We start from the raw sequence: 16,702 nt of genomic DNA, 5'->3' as shown, positions 1-16,702 counted from the left end.
GGCTGTGTTTATTTTATTGAAAATACAGACTGTAATATTTAGCAATTATTGCTATTTAAAATAATGGTTTTCTATTTTAAAATACAAAAAATGTAATTTATTCCTGTGATGCAAAGCTGAATTTTCAGCATCATTACTCCAGTCTTTAGTGTCACATGATCCTTCAGAAATCATTCTAATATGCTGATTTATTGCCAATGTGGGAAAGAGTTGTGATGCTTAATATTTTTGGAAACTGATACTTTTTTCAGGATTCTTTGATGATTAAAAAGTTCTAAAGAACAGTATGTATTCAAAATAGAAATCTTTTCTAACAATTTAAGTCTTACTGTCACTTTTATATCAATTTAACACATCCTTGCTGAATAAAAGTATAAATTTTTTTTCCAACAAAGCAAGAAAGAAAAAAAGTACTGACCCCAAACTTTGAGCGGTAGTGTATATTGTTAGAAAATATTTCCATTTAAAATGAATGCTGTTATTAGTCCTAAAAAAAAGTATCACAGGTTCCCCCCCCAAAAAAATATCGAGCAGCTCAAGTGTTTCCAACACTGATAATAAATCAGCATATTACAGTGATTTCTGATGGATCATGTGACACTGAAGACTAGGCGTAATGATGCTGAAAATTCAGCTTTGCATCACAGGAATAAATTCTATTGTAAGGTTTATTAGAATAGAAAACCATTATTTTAAATAGCAATAATTTTTCACAATTTTACAGTTTTTTTCTGTAGTTTTAATCAAATAAACAGAGCCTTGATGAGCAGAAAATTCTTCTTTAAAAAAACATAACTCATACTACTCCCAAACTTTTAAACAGCCATGTATGTATAGTAAATGTGCTCTTTGTATTTATGTATATATTTCTTTTTCCATATCTATATGTTGTTTTTTTATTTTTATTAAGCTTTCTTTCTATCAAATTAATATAAATATAATCTTATAATCTTAATTTATTTGTGACCCCGGACCACAAAGCCAGTCATAAGGTTACATTTTTTATAATAAGCTTTCCATTGATGTATGGCTTGTTAGGATAGGACAATATTTGGCTGAGATACATCTATTTGAAAATCTAAAATCTGAGGGTGCAAAAAAATCGAAATATTGAGAAAATCGCTTTAAAGTTGTGAAGTTCTTAGCAATGCATATTACTAATCAAAAATTAAGTTTTGATATATTCAAGGTAGGAAATTTACAAAATATTTTCATGGTCTTTACTTAATATGCTAATGATTTTTGGCATAAAAGAAAAATTGATCATGTTGACTCATACAATGTATTTTTGGCTATTGCTACAAATATACCTGTGCTACTTAAAACTGGTTTTGTGGTCCATGGTCACATTGAATTAAATACATTTGTGTATTTAAATATGTATTTTTCTAATTAAAACTTACAATTTATTAAAAAAAAAATATGATAGTTTCTGACACATTTTCTGTCATATAAGACAAATTAAATATGATCAATATAATATCCTTGGGTAAATTTAGATTTACCTCATTTTAGAATTAAATCAGAGTGTGCATGTGGACCCAAACGGACCAAATTTCCCTTGCACTGTTCTCAGGCCTCGCAGTTCTGTTCTCTAAACATTTCATCTGTTTGCAGGGTTTTGTTATCGAGTTGCTGTTGACACTAGAAGCTGGTATAGACACTCTTGCAGAAACCATGAAGAGCTACGACCTGCTCACTGCACTCTCACAGTAAGACATGCTCTGCCCTGACAAAACATAAAAGCATTATTTCCACCTCACTATTACCCATATAACCCTGAGATGCTGTTTCCACCTCTATAGGGCCTCCCACGATCCTCTGCATGGCACCAAGTTTGCCAATAACCGGAAAAGCACCGGTCAGCTGAACCTTGGCAGTGGAAGTTTCCTGCATGTCCATTACAGCCACGCTCGCAGCAACTCCCTCCGTGCCAGTCTAATGGGTGAACGCATGGGAGACCGGCGCCGGAGCAATACCCTCGATGTAGCCGACCGATTGGGCGGCAGCCACGGAAATCTAGCCCGCACGCGGAGCTTATCGTCGTTACGAGAGGATGGTGGTCGTGGTGATGGAGGAGGTGTAGGCGGAGGAACTGGAGGAGGATCTGGTGAGGTGGTGCCACCAACCGACCCCACCAACCTAATGGCGACGGTCTTCTGGATTGCCACGTCGCTTTTGGAGTCCGATTATGAGTTTGAGTACTTGCTGGCACTCAGGCTGCTAAATCGGCTTCTGGCCCAGATGCCACTGGAGAAGGCGGACAGCAGGGAGAAGCTGGAGAGAGTGCAGGATAAACTGAAGTGGTACAACTTTCCCGGTCTGCTGACGCTTTTCCTGAAGGGTTTCACTTCAGCTGCAACGCAGGAGCTCACGATTCACCTGCTCAGCAAACTCATCACTGTGTCCCGACACACACTTATAGACCCCTCACAGCTAGCAGGTGTGCCCATGGTTCAATATCTTGTTTATAGTATTTTGTTGAGAATTGAGGGTGTATCCATAAATGTGACTTAGTTCAGTACAATCCAGTACAATTTGCAGAAAATTTACTCAGCCGCTTGTCATCCGAGATGTTCGTGTCTTTTAAATGTTCAGCTGTAAAAAATTGTTTTTCAGGAAAACATTTCAGGAATTTTCTCAATATAGTGGATATGTATGGTGCTTGTGAGTTTGGACTTCCAAAATGCAGTTTAAATGCAGCTTCAAAGGGCTCTAAACGATCCCAGCTGAGGAAGAAGGGTCTTATCTAGCGAAACAATCATTATTTTCAAAAAAGACAAGTGAGTCAAGACAAGGATCACGACAAGTTAGGGTATGTCGAAAAACTCCCGTCTCATTTTCACCTCCAACTTCAAAATCGTCCTACATCGCTGCAGAAGTACCGACCCAGTGTTTACAAAGTCAAAGTGCAAAGATGATCAAACGTCCTTTACAAAAAAAAAAGATTTTGAAGTTGGAGGAGAAAATGAGATGAGAGTTTTTCGAAATACCTAACAAGAGCTGGACAAGTAAGCATTTGAGGTTAAAAAGTATATACATTGTAATTTTTTTTTTTTTTGAAAATAACCGATCGTTTCACTAGATAAGACCCTTTTTCCTCGGTTTAGGGCCCTTTGAAGCTGCATTTAAATTGCAGTTTGTAAGTTCAAACTCGTGGGCACCATAAATATACACTATATGGAGAAAATTCCTGAAATGTTTTCCTCATAAACAATTTCTTTACGACTGAAAAAAGAAAGACATAAACATGGATGACAAGGGCGTGAGTACATTATCTGTAGATTTTTGCTCTTAAAGTGAACCAATCCATTAAGTAGCACAGGTATATTTGTGGCAATAGCTAAAAATACATTGCATGGGTCAAAATTATCGTATTATATTACATTTTTCTTATATGACAAAAATCATTAGGATATAAGGTAAAGATCATGTTCCATGAAAATATTTTGTAAAATTCCTTCTGTAAATATATCATAAATTATGTTTTGTTTAGTAATATGCGTTACTAAGAACTTCAGTTGGACAACTTTAAAGGCGATTTTCTCAGTATTTCGATTTTTTTGCCCCCTCAGATTCTACATTTTCAAACAGTTGCATCTCGCCAAATATTGTCTTATCCTAACAAACCATACATCAATGGAAAGCTTATTTATTCAACTTTCAGATGTTGTATACATCTCAATTTCCAAAAAATTACCCTTATGACTGGTTTTGTGGTCCAGGATCACAGATTTATTTTCTGAATGTATTTCCTGTCAGGTTTTCCTCTGAATATCCTGTGCCTGCTGCCGCACCTGGTCCAGCACTTTGACAACCCCACAGGGTTTTGTAAGGAGACCGCTGATCGGATCGCCAAAGTGTGCGCTGAAGAAAAGTCAGCCACGCTGGCCAACCTGGCACACATGATGAGCCTGTACTCGACGCACAGTTACTCGCGAGACAGCACCAACTGGATCAACGTGGTGTGTCGCTACTTGCACGACTCCTTCTCTGAAATCACCTTTAACCTGGTCACATACCTTGCTGAGGTGAGATGAATTTGAGTCATACAATTGGAAACAAACTAGTGGGATATTGTTGAGGTGTTTACAAGATTTTCAAACAGTGATAAATCTGCCACCCTGTTTAGTTGCATCAACCTCGTCGTAATTAGGCCATAGGACAAGTAGAGGAATTATTTCTTCTGAGTAAATTCATTTAAATAAATGTAAAAATATATAATGAATGTATTATTGTGTTTTTATTATGCTCATAAAGGCTGAATTTATTTGATCCAGATGCAGTGCAAACAGTAATATGGTGAAATATTATTACAGTTTAAAATAACTCTTTTCTATTTTAATATACATTTTAAAATATAATTTATTCCTGAATTTTCAGATCCTTACTTGTACTAGATTATTACTTGTACTGTCAATGTTGGAAACAGTTGTGCTGCTTTATATTTTTTGAAATCTGTGATTCTTTTTTCAGGATTATTTGAAAAAAAAAAAGTTAAAAAGAGCAGCATTTATTCAAAACAAACAATATGAGTCTTTGCTATCAATTTTGATCAATTTTACACATTCTTGCTAAATAAAAGTATTGTTTTCTTTCAAAAAAAAAAGAAATAATAAAAAAATTACTGACCACAAACTTTTAAATGGTAGTTTGTATTGTTACAAAAGATTTATATTTTAAATAAGTACCATTCTTTTTAACTTTTTATTTATTAAATAATCCTAAAAAAGCATTACAGGTTCCAACAAAATATTAAGCAGCACTGCTGTTTCCAAAATTGATAATAAATCAGCATATTAGATTTATGAAGGATCATGTGACACTGAACACTGGAGTAATGATGCTGAAAATTAATTTTTTTTTTACATTACATTTTAAAAATATTCAAAACCGTTATTTTAGGTTGAAATAATATTTAACTATATTATTTTTTCTGTATTCTGATCAAATAAAAGCAGCCTTAATGAGCATAAGAAGCTTCTTTAAAAAAAAAATCTTACTGATCCCCAACTTTGATCGGCAGTGTATGTTATTTGTATGTGTATTTTATCTATTTACACACTTACCAACTGCAACACACTAATGGGCTCTCAAGCCACATTTTTCAAATCATATAACATGGTGCTAAAGTATATATATATGTAATCTTTTCCCATTTGACCTCCTCTGTTTTAGCTATTGGAGAAGGGCCTGAACAGCATGCAGCAGTCTTTACTGCAGATCATCTACAGTCTACTGAGTCACATTGACCTGTCTGCTGCTCCTGTTAAACAGTTCAACTTGGAAATCATGAAGATCATTGGCAAATATGTGCAGGTCTGTGTACAGCTTACTCTTTCTCTTGTCAGCACTCTCAGAATATAGTTCCTTCAGTATGCCTGTCCCATTTCAAGAGCATTCCATGTGTATTCTCCTTTATCTGTTCTCCATTGGGTGTGGGTATGTTTGTGGTAATGTACAGTGGGCTTTTCTGTAGTTCTGTATCTGTCTGTATGAGAAGCCTGGGAGCTGTTTGCTTTGTCAGACACTTTTGAGCAACTATAAGCTGCATCATCACTTTCCTCCTCTGCGGTCTTTATTGAAGCTTTTCTCATGAGTGATTAAATCAAGGGAAAAAAAGAGAGGTATGGTGAAAAATGTCTCAAGTGTTTTGTTGTTTGTTGTGTCTGTGTTGCTACAGAGCCCGTACTGGAAGGAGGCCCAGAACATTCTGAAGTTGGTGGTGTCCCGCTCTGCGAGTCTGGTTGTTCCCGATGAGGTGCAGCGCTCCTACAGCACAGAGTCGACCGGCTCCCCAGAGATCGCTTTCACGCGGATATTCAACAACTCTTCTAAAGAACTGCCAGGAAAAACACTGGACTTCCACTTTGACATCTCAGAGGTGCTTGCCCTTTTATTTCTTTTATGTTGTATGTACACTACTCTTCAAAAGTTTGGGGTCAGTAAGATTTTTTTTTAAATAAAATTAATACCTTTATCTACCAAAAATGCATTAAATTTGTTAAAAAGTGAAAGTAAATGCACTTACACTGTGTGCATAATTTTATTTTATTTTTTTCAAGCACATTTGACCAATTCCAAACCACATCGATCTTAATAACCACTAATAATTTTGTATTTATCATTTATGCATGATATATAATTGTCCATGAAGACTGGAAGTGCAAAACTCCCTATATTCAGGTGTGCATAATTATTAGCCACGTTTTCTTTTACAGATAAAATGAGCCAAAAATTAGATTTAACTTGGACCGAAAAGTCAAAAATTATTACACTGCAAAAAATGCTTTTCTTACTTCGATTTTTTTTGTCTTGTTAACAGCCAAAATATCCAAAAGTTCTTAAATCAAGAAGGATTTTCTAGATGAGTAAAAATTATTGTCTTAAATCAAAATTAAGCGTGTTTTTGCTTGGAAAAAAGCAAAAAAAATCTGAGGAAAATTATCTTGTTTTCTGTTTGAAATATATATATTTTTGTTCTTTTGTTCATCAAAGAATCATGAAAAAAAAAACTAATTAAGCAATGTTTCTTGAGCGGCAATCAGCATATTAGAATGATTTCTGAAGGATCATTTGACACTAAAGATTGAAATAATGACTTCTGAAAATTTAGCTTTGCATCACAGGAATAAATTACATTTCAAACTGTATTAAAATAGGAATTTATTTAAAATTGTACAAATATTTCACAGTATTACTGTTGTACTGTATTTTTGACTTGTTTTTCATAAAAATCTTACCAACCCCAAATTTTTGAAAGCTAATGTATATATATTGCAGTTTCAAATTGTATTTGTTAAATTCCTCATAGTAGCTTTTTTGACAGTGTTTTTCAACATTTGACCCACAGACACCTATTATAGGTCATAAGTATGGAGACCAGCGAAGTGCAGCGGGGCGTAACGGAAAACCGCAGGTAATTGCTGTGACAAGAAGCACCTCCTCTACTTCCTCTGGATCCAATTCAAATGGATTGGTGCCAGTCAGCTGGAAGAGGCCACAACTCTCACAGGTATTGTCAACTATTATGAAAATCTGTCTATTCTCAATTAAAGAAGTTCACTTTCAGAACAAAAATTTACAGATAATGTACTCTCACCCCCATGTCATCTAAGATGTTCATGTCTTTCTTTCTTCAATCGTAAAGAAATTGTTTTTTGAGGAAAACATTTCATAAAATTTCTCCATATAGTGCTCTTTAATGGTGCCCCCCGAGTTTGAACTTCCAAAACGCAGATTAAATGCAGCTTTAAAGGGATCTAAACTGAGCAAGAAGGGTCTTATCTAGCAAAATGATTGGTTATTTTCTTTTTAAACTCAAATGCATGTCTTGTCTTGCTCTGCGTGTACTCTGTGTATTTCGGTTCAATACAGTTAGGGTATGTCAAAAAACTCCTATTCTCATTTTCTCCTCTAACTTCAAAATCGTCCTACATCTACAAAAGTACCAACCCAGTGTTTACAAAGTGAACGTGCAAAGATGATCAAATATCCTTTACAAAAAAGGGTAAAACAGCGATGTAGGGTGATTTTGAAGTTAGAGGAGAAAATGAGAATAGGGAATGAGTTTTTTGACATACCCTAACTGTATTGAACTGGAATACACATAGTACACACAGAGCTAGACAAGACGAGCATTTGAGGTTAAAAAGTAAATAAATTGTAATTTATTTTAGAAAATAACCAATCGTTTCGCTAGATAAGACCCTTCTTCATTGACTGGGATCATTTAACGCCCTTTGAAGCCACATTTAAACTGCATTTTGGAAGTTCAAACTCGGGGGCACCATAGAAGTCCACTATATGGAGAGAAATCCTGAAATGTTTTCCTCAAAAAACACAATTTCTTTACAACTAAAGAAAGAAAGACATGAACGTCCTGGATGACAAGTGAGTGAGCAAATTATCTGTACATTTTTGTTCTGGAAGTGAACTTCTCCTTGAACCAAATGCAGCTTTGTCAAATAAAATTCTTATTTTAATGTTGATATTTGTTGTTATCTGCTTCCAGAGAAGAACTAGGGAGAAACTGATGAATGTCCTGTCTCTCTGCGGTCCAGAGTCTGGCCTGCCTAAAAACCCCTCTGTATGTTTTCCTTCTCATATTTTCTCATAACATTATCAGGTTGCATAGTTTAACTATATGACTAATTACACCTGTTTTATGTAGGTGGTGTTCTCTTCAAATGAGGATTTGGATGCCGGTGACCAACAGACCAGTCTGATCCCCACTGTAGAGGAAGTGACACGGGAAGAGGAAGTGCAAGCGGAAGATGCAGGAAGTGAACAGCAGTTTGGTGTCTTCAAGGACTTTGACTTCCTGGATGTTGAGTTGGAGGATGGAGAGGTGAGCACCGGTGCTCTGGGCATGTTGTGGCATATTTTAAAGGATTACTCTGCTTCCAATTCCAAAATAAATAAAAAATCTTCTGCTAATTTACTCACCCCCATGTCATCCAAGACGTTCATGTCTTTCTTCAGTCGCAAAGAAATTAAGTTTTTAAGATTTTTCTCCATATAGTGGACTTCTATGCTGCCCCCGAGTTTAAACTTCCAAAATGCAGTTTCAATGCAGCTTCAAAGGGCTCTAAACGATTCCACCTGAGGAATAAAGATCTTATCTATTGAAAAACAATTGGTTATTTTCTAAAAAAGATTTTCAGCTTGTAAGATTTATAAGCATTTGTGGTTAAAAAGTGTATAAATGCAATGTTTTTAAGAAAGTGGCAGATCGTTTCGCTAGATAAGACCCTCGTCTGGGATCATTTGTGACCCTGGACCACAAAACCAGTCATAAGGTTAAATTTTACAAAACTGAGATGTATACATCATATGAAAGCTCAATAAACAAGCTTTCTATTGATATATGGTTTGTTAGGACAGGACAATATTTGCCCGAGATACATCTATTTAAAAATCTGGAATCTGAGGGTGGAAAAAAAATCAAAATACTGAGAAAATCACCTTAAAAGTTGTCCAAATTAAGTACTTAACAATGCATATTACTAATCAAAAATTACATTTTGATATGTTTACAGTAGGAATTTTACAAAAAATCTTCATGGAACATGATCTTTACTTAATTTCCTAATGATTTTTGGCATAAAAGAAAAATCAATAATTTTGACCCATACTATGTATTTTTGGCTATTGCTACAAATATACCCCAGCGACTTAAGACTGGTTTTGTGGTCCAGGGTCACATTTAGAGGCATTTGAAGCTGCATTAAAACAGCATTTTTAACCTTCAGTTTGTTGAGTCCCCCTTTTTTTTTTTTTTTTTTAGAAAAATCCTGGAATGTTTTCATTAAAAAACTTAATTTCTTTGCGACTGAAGAAAGAAAGACATATTTTGGATGACACGGGAGTGAGTCAATTATCAGGAATTTTTTATTCTGGAAGTGGATTAATCCTGTAATAATTAGCAAATTTTCTTGCAAGCTGATTCATGTTTCATCCTTAACCAGAAGAGAGTCTGTGTGTGTTTGTATTTCTCTGACATCACCTGTGTCCGTTTGTGTGCCTCCACATTATCTCTGTGTCTAAACTCTCCCTAACACTCTTGTTATCTTTTTTCCTCTCTTGCGTCCAGGAGCTTCAGGTAAGTTTTAAGCAGTGTTAAGGGAAAAGTTCGTGTTTTGTTCTATAATTGATTGGCCTTGCCATATTTTGAAAATGAAATCTGATTTTAGCCAATCAAGTAGGGTTGTTTTTATCCTCGTAGCTAATGAATGTCAGAAGCAGGGCTCTACAGTGTGACCATTTCAATCGTGATTTCAGCATATTTTTGTTTGCACTGAGGGGAGCTTTCTGTGTGTTTTTGCAATGTTGAGTAATGTGTCACAGACATTCGCAAATTCTTTCATACACAAAGTGTAGAGAGTGTAAATAAGAGATTCATTGTGCAGAGAAGAGAGCTTTGTTGATTATAATGGAACTTTGTGAGATCGCGATGAACTAAGATTAGTGACAGCTTTTAAGGGAGTTTGTAAATGAGATAATGATTTAATACAACAGTTAAATGAACAAGAACTTAATATTAAGTGACTTACATTGTCTGACTGCAACACTATTTCCTGATTTTGCTCTATTCCATCATCAAAAATGGTCTGAAACAAGTCACAACTGCACCACTGAGCATCTCCATTCAAACACAGCGGTGTTTTGTATACGAATGAGCGTGCATTTTTAAACAAATCTAGTGAGTCAATGATTCAATTTCCCATTCATCAGGGTGGCCGCGGATCCTTAAAAAGTCTTAAATTCCGTTGTCCTAAAATAAGGCCTTTAAATGTCTTAATTTGTCTTAAATCTAAATCCAAGGGTCTTAAATTTTTTACACTTTGAAAAGGAAAAGTTTATCGTTTTGAGGAGAATCTCCTGCGCACGTTCTAAATCTGTTCTGTTGCTAGACACGCGCTTGCTTGACAACGCCTCAGTGTTGCCAGATTTAGCGGGTTTCCGCCCAACTACACGCATTTGATTTGCAGATTAACTGTTAAGTTTAACCATCATAGAGTAAAAGTTTATAATTAGCACATGTTTTTACGTTGCCGCACACACCTGACGCGAGCACGCGCAGAGAGAGAGAGAGAGAGAGAGAGAGAGAGAGAGAGAGAGAGAGAGAGAGGCGCGCGGCGCGATTCACACAGATTGATTCCTCTTTAACTGCTATTTGAACGGAAACGTACATACCAAGTCATGTCTTAATACCCGTTTTGGTATTCTGTTTAACAGTCGTTTATGTCTTCAGTGAACCGAAACAGCTGAGAAAGAGATGCGTGCATTTGGCCTTAAAGAGACAGCGTCCTATAAATACCTGCAGTGAGAAACACTAGTTATTTTACAATTAATTATTAAATTTCCCCTCCTGAATACTAGTGTTATTGATTTTATTACTAACTTTATGTTGTATTCATTTACACTTGTCATTTGTGTAATTGTTCTTGTTTTGTTACTGAACTTTAGTTCAGATAGTAGTTTTTGCTGTGGATGAGAAGTAGCCTACCTAAAGTAAGCATTCAGTAATTAGGAAAAAACAAACTTTTTTTTTTTTCTGATCCGAAAAATGATCCGATCCATGACTCAAAATCCGTGTTTGTTACACTGTTACATTGGCTTCAAAGTGTGTGAGAGCCTTGACTTTGTCATGGAATAGAAAATAATTTCTTCTTCTGGAATAGTGTTTTCTGTTGAATATTCCCAAGAATAATCAGTTAAATAAAATAATAATTTAAAATATCTTCATAGTTTTGTGCTAGACTTTTGCGGGACTTTCAATTTGGTCTTAAATTTTGTTTGAAAATGGTATTAAAAAGTCTTAAAATGTCTTAAATTTAACTTGGTCAAACCTGTAGACACCCTGATTCATAAAGACTTGCTTTATTGCTTTATTGATTCCTGAATGAATCAGCCGTTCGAACAAATAAATGTAATACTATGATTCAGTAATTAAATCAGTGACTTGCGGCCACCTACTGGCAGATTTAGTTTCATTTTTAAAGTATCATTTCAGTTATTTAAACCATTTAATATTTCTGTATTCAAAGTTTTATATTTAAAACATTAATTTCAACATGAATTTATGAATTTGATTGCACTCATGCCACTTCTGAGCCTCATTAAACATATGAAAATACACCTACAAGCCACTTTTATGTTCTTCTGTGCCATCTTTGTAGTACAAATAAATACTTAAATACATAAATAATACTGATTTAATTTGATTGGTAACTTATTCTACTCATTCTTCTGTTTTAATTAGACATTTTAAAAAGCTCAAAAAGATATAATTTTCTAACAATTTGACATAAGATGATTAATAATGTTGCCAAAAATTGCATTACAAAGGTAAAAACAAAATTCCTCTGTAAATTACTTTAAGGAGTCAAATATCACCTTGTAATAGGAAGGCTAATTTTGACTTTTAATTTTGAATTTTTTGACTATTGGTTGCACAAGTGCTCCTAAAAAGAAAAGTAAGTGTAGAGCCCTGGTCAAATATACGATTTTAGTTCAAAACAGAATATAAATTTTGAATATATTGCTGTGTTGTTCTCCATGTTCACTGACCTCACTGTGCTCTGTGGTTGTGCGTATTGTGTCGTGTTTTGTAATAGTGTATTCATTTCATTCCTTATCTTTTATTTTCTCCAATTCACACAGCTTGCTGTTAAAAGTTGAGTGCTTTGCTCTTACTGTCTTTCTCCTGTTCCGCCTGCAGGGGGAGAGCATGGACAACTTCAACTGGGGTGTGAGGCGTCGCTCTCTGGATAGCATTGACAAAGGTGACACCCCGTCCCTGCAGGACTGCCAGTACTCCGGCAGCACACCCAGTCTCATCCAGCCGGAGGACACCGATGAGTCATCTGAGGAGGAGGTACTGAGCGCTAGCCAGATTCTCACCCGCTCCAACCTCGTAAGTCCCCTCTCCTCTGGGCCCCCTCCACACAGGGGGGCACCGGCATGGTGTGTCTGTACGCCAAATTGGGCTTAGACGCTGCCACAGCCTATCTAGGCGGGGTTAGACGCTTGCTTTCTGCATAACCCGCCCTTCCAGTGCCTTTAGACAAGTGCCCTCTGCACTTCTCCCTGCCGCCCAGCCAAGCCAACTATTCATTTTTAGTATTCCAAAACCCTTAATTCCATTTTTGAATTTTTTTGTTTTGTTTTGTTTTGTTTTGGGTAAGTATGGTGATGGGGACCCGTTTTTTTCTCTCTTTTTATTAGCCAGAGTAACTTTAATATATTGTAGCTGTTTTGCATTCTTATACTAACTATACTGACAGCATGATCTCATTTAGAGGCCCACACAGAATCTGCGCACACACAAAATCGAAACACATTTTAAAACTAGTGTTGTCAAAATTACCACGTAAACACATTTTTCCAGTTTAACAGCATTTAAAATATATAATGCAGGGACAGGACTAGGGTTGGCCACCCTATTCACAACTGCTGCTTTTGTCTCTCTTTTTTTTTTTTTCTTGACACGAATTGCGTTTATTATTAAAAGATGTTGTCAGGCCACAAATTTTCCGGTCCTCTCAGCCGTTGTACTGTGTTTGTAGCATGCACACTTTAATTGCACGCACAAATGCGGCATTATTTAATATTAAAGAAGTTTACTTCCAGATAATGTCTCACCCCCTTGTCATCCAAGATGTTCATGTCTTTCTTTTTTCAGGATTTTTCTCCATATAGTGGACTTCTATGGTGCCCCGAGCTTGAACTTCCAAAATGTAGTTTAAATGTGACTTCAAACGATCCCAAAATGTGAATATAAATGATCCCCGCCAAGGAAGAAGGGTCTTGAAATGATTTTTTAAGTTGAGGGAGAAAATAAGATGGGAGTTTTTCGACATACCCCAACTGTCTTAAACCGGAAAAAACAGGCAGAGCAAGACCAGACGAGCATTTGAGGTTAAAAAAAAAAATGTTTCGCTAGATAAGACTCTTCTTCCTCGTTTTAATAAATTAAAATTCCTCATTTAAAGCCGCATTTAAACAGCGTTTTGGAAGTTCAAACTTGGGGCACCATAAAAGTCCACTATATGGAGAAAAATCAACATCACGTTCAGCAGCGGCAGCTCTTAAAGTAATATCAGCCAAATAAGCTAATAACCCAGCTGCTTTAATTTCTGTTAATCAATGATCAAAAGAAAAAAGAGGAAATCAATAACTTTAGTAACTTTAAAGATTCATATATATTTAATTTAGTACTTAGTGTTTGATAACTTCTTTTTCTGTATATTGCTGAAGGGCACAGGTTAATAATGAGTTCATGTGAAGGTTGTTTTAAGTTCACTTAAATTAGAAGTTATTTTTTATAATAAATAAAGTATAATAAATGTTAAAATTGATAGCTCTCAGTCAGTGGCTATAGCCAATGATTAAAAGGAAAAGGAAAAAATAACAATTTCCAGAGACATCAGTGATACCTTCAGTCATAAAAAAATTTACATATATTAGAAATGTGTTGATATCATATCATATATTAGATTGAATTTGAAATTGTTGCAATATAAAACAAAACTGTATTTAAAAACTTAGGTGGGATTAATCACAATTAATTTCAGAAAATGTTTAATTAGTTAATTTTTTAATCGATTGACAGCACTGTTTAAATCACTAGATATCAAACACTTGCCAACATTGTAAATGGTTGTGGAGAAAACTGGGCATCGTACACACTTTCAACTTGTTCTGAACACAACAAACTCACATAGGAACATAAGCCACAAAAATCAGCATCTGTGCCCATCTTACACTGTGAAATTTTATGCAAAATTAGTTTTAACAAATAGCATTGGCTCGTCCAGACTGCAAATCACATAGTTTCTTCTAGACATTAATTGAACACATTTTAACAAGTTTATTCACTTAAAGCAGGAAATGCAAAAAAATCTGCATATTCCACGTGGGCCTTCAAATAGTTTTCTGCATGAATGTTTAGATGTAAATTTTTTTTTTTTTAATATATAAAACCTCTAATAAATTCACCCTTTCGCTTGCTATGGGGCATGAGCTACTAAGCAGAGCTTATGAAAACTGATGCTGAGTGAAAGTCATTTTCCTTTTCCTGTTTTTGTCTCTTTCCTCCTACTGTTTGAACAAGACTGAAAGTTGAAATGTAATTGGTCTTGCCAGGCTCATGTTATTTTTCTGGCATGTCGCATGTTGTCATGATAAAAGACAAGTAATAAGAAGTACTCTGAAGAACTCAGTAACTACTTTTTATTGATCTGTTATATGTGCATGGTGCATAACACTTACATTAGTGCAGAGAATTCTATTATGCAGATGTATTATGCAACAGTCTTTTGCTAAATATTAATAATTTTTTCTTTTTACGCAGCTTAATAGTGATTCAGCGACAGATGATGCCATATCCAATCATATGGACTCCCTCCAGCAGTCGCAAGAGTCCTCCAGCAGCGTCCTGACTGAAGAAGCCACGCCCACTCCGCTGCTGCCCCGCCCATACAGCCCCGCCCCTGAGACCGCCCACTCTGACAGCAATAGCAGCCAGCTGCCTGAGGTGGGATCAATCAGGAGTCTCAATAAATTGTGGTGCACGGGTGCTATATAGCTATTTGCTCTTTGCTCTCTTGTGGTGCTATTTTCTTACCTATCAAATTCCCTGTATCATCCAAAAGTGTCAATGTCAAGACTTTGCTGCTAAAGTGTTTCCTGAAAGTGTTGCATTTTGAACACTGGGCACTATCCGTTTCCTCTGCCAGAATACTGGCACATATTCTCTTTTCCTCGCACTGGGTGTTGCTTAATAGGATGCCTGCCATCGTTGACTTTAGATATTGATTAACTGCTATGAGGGTGGGGCTTGCTTGCCTGCTTGATGTTTGATTGGGGAAGAGATTATCAAAGACAAACATACACCTCAGGCCTGCTGTGCTAGAACTACTGCAAATTTGGTCCCAGAAAGGTTGAAAAACACAGACGCTAACACACTTTAGGCTCTGACGAAGACCGCTCACTTCTATCCATGGACCTGCAACCTCATCGTGAGTATTAGTGAAAACACACCATTCTATGAGGTTTGAAAGGCAGAATTTGCAAACATGAGTTTTATGCGCATTTTCTTCTTCATCTTCCCTGACTGTTTTACATATATAAGTTTAGACATTTGCAAAAAGTTTCAGAAGTGCCTGTAAACGCAGCTAGGGATGAGGTTAAACAATGTAGAAAATTAGCAAAAACTCATGTATGTTGATTTTGTCCTTTTAAATCCCTGTTAAAGGAATCATTCACCCAGGAATTGTCATTATTTGCTCGCCCTCATGTTTTTTTTTTTTTCAGTGGAACACAAATGAAGAGATTTTGAAGAAAGTTCATGCAGATTTATTTTCCGTAGAATGAAAGCAAGTCATCATGTGCTGTCAAGCTCCAGAACTATAAAAAAAATCCTATTAGTCCTTATTATTTATGCATTATATTTCAAGTCTTTTGAATCAATATGATAGATTTTATATCATAAACGGGCTGAAATTTCATCTGAACCAATGGCATTCTCTGTTTTTGTCATCAAATTTAAATATGTGACCCTGGACCACAAAACCAGTCATGAGGGTCAATTTGAAATTGAGATTTATTCATCATCTAAAAGCTAAATAAGCTTTCCATTGATATATTGCTTATTAGGATAGGACAATATTTGGCAGACTATTAAAAAAATCTAGAATCAGTGCAAAAAAATCTAAATATAGAGAAAATCGCCTTTAAAGTTGTCCAAATGAAGTTCTTAGCAATGCATATTACTAATCAAAAATTACGTTTTGATATACCTACAGTAGGAAATTTACAAAATATCTTCATGGAACATGATCTTTACATAATATCCTAACGAGTTTTGGCATAAAAGAAAAATACAGTGTATTTTTGGCTAATCCTACAAATATACCCTTGCTACTTAAGACTGGTTTTGTGGTTTAGGGTCACATATGTGAGATCTGCAGTAGAAAGGAAAGCTTTGAATGAATTTTGACTACATTACAGATGACTTCAGAAGACTTTGTATATAGCAAGTGGTTTAGACCGCTTTTATGGATCTCTTTTGTGTTCTTTTTAAAGCCTGACAACCCCTGGTCACTTTATGCTTTCATTGTAAGGAAAGTGCAGTGTGAAGATTCTTCGAAGTGTATCTGTTTGTGTTTCAGTGTCATGCCTTTTGGCATAAGGA

The 16,702-nt window shown here is 35.6% G+C and overlaps 1 protein-coding gene across 5 annotated transcripts in view; it reads left to right on the top strand.

Moving 5' to 3' along the window:
* Positions 1 to 16,702, top strand: part of fryl (furry homolog, like) — a 132,161-nt gene that overhangs the window by 95,129 nt on the left and 20,330 nt on the right. For 4 of the 5 annotated variants that reach the window (XM_073816672.1, XM_073816670.1, XM_073816669.1 and 1 more), the window contains 10 exons: positions 1,618 to 1,712; positions 1,806 to 2,443; positions 3,763 to 4,031; positions 5,179 to 5,319; positions 5,684 to 5,884; positions 6,854 to 7,015; positions 8,015 to 8,089; positions 8,174 to 8,350; positions 12,227 to 12,421; positions 14,861 to 15,043. In XM_073816672.1, coding sequence (XP_073672773.1) covers positions 1,618 to 1,712; positions 1,806 to 2,443; positions 3,763 to 4,031; positions 5,179 to 5,319; positions 5,684 to 5,884; positions 6,854 to 7,015; positions 8,015 to 8,089; positions 8,174 to 8,350; positions 12,227 to 12,421; positions 14,861 to 15,043 — 2,136 coding nt within the window. The remainder of the gene's footprint in view (positions 1 to 1,617; positions 1,713 to 1,805; positions 2,444 to 3,762; positions 4,032 to 5,178; positions 5,320 to 5,683; positions 5,885 to 6,853; positions 7,016 to 8,014; positions 8,090 to 8,173; positions 8,351 to 12,226; positions 12,422 to 14,860; positions 15,044 to 16,702) is intronic. The other variant, XM_073816671.1, reaches the window with a different exon arrangement.

Source organism: Garra rufa, chromosome 13 (genome assembly GCF_049309525.1).
Source record: "Garra rufa chromosome 13, GarRuf1.0, whole genome shotgun sequence".
Classification (NCBI taxonomy): Eukaryota; Metazoa; Chordata; class Actinopteri; order Cypriniformes; family Cyprinidae; genus Garra; species Garra rufa.
Note: the sequence above shows the minus strand (reverse complement) of the source record. Positions and strands in the feature narration are given on the sequence as shown.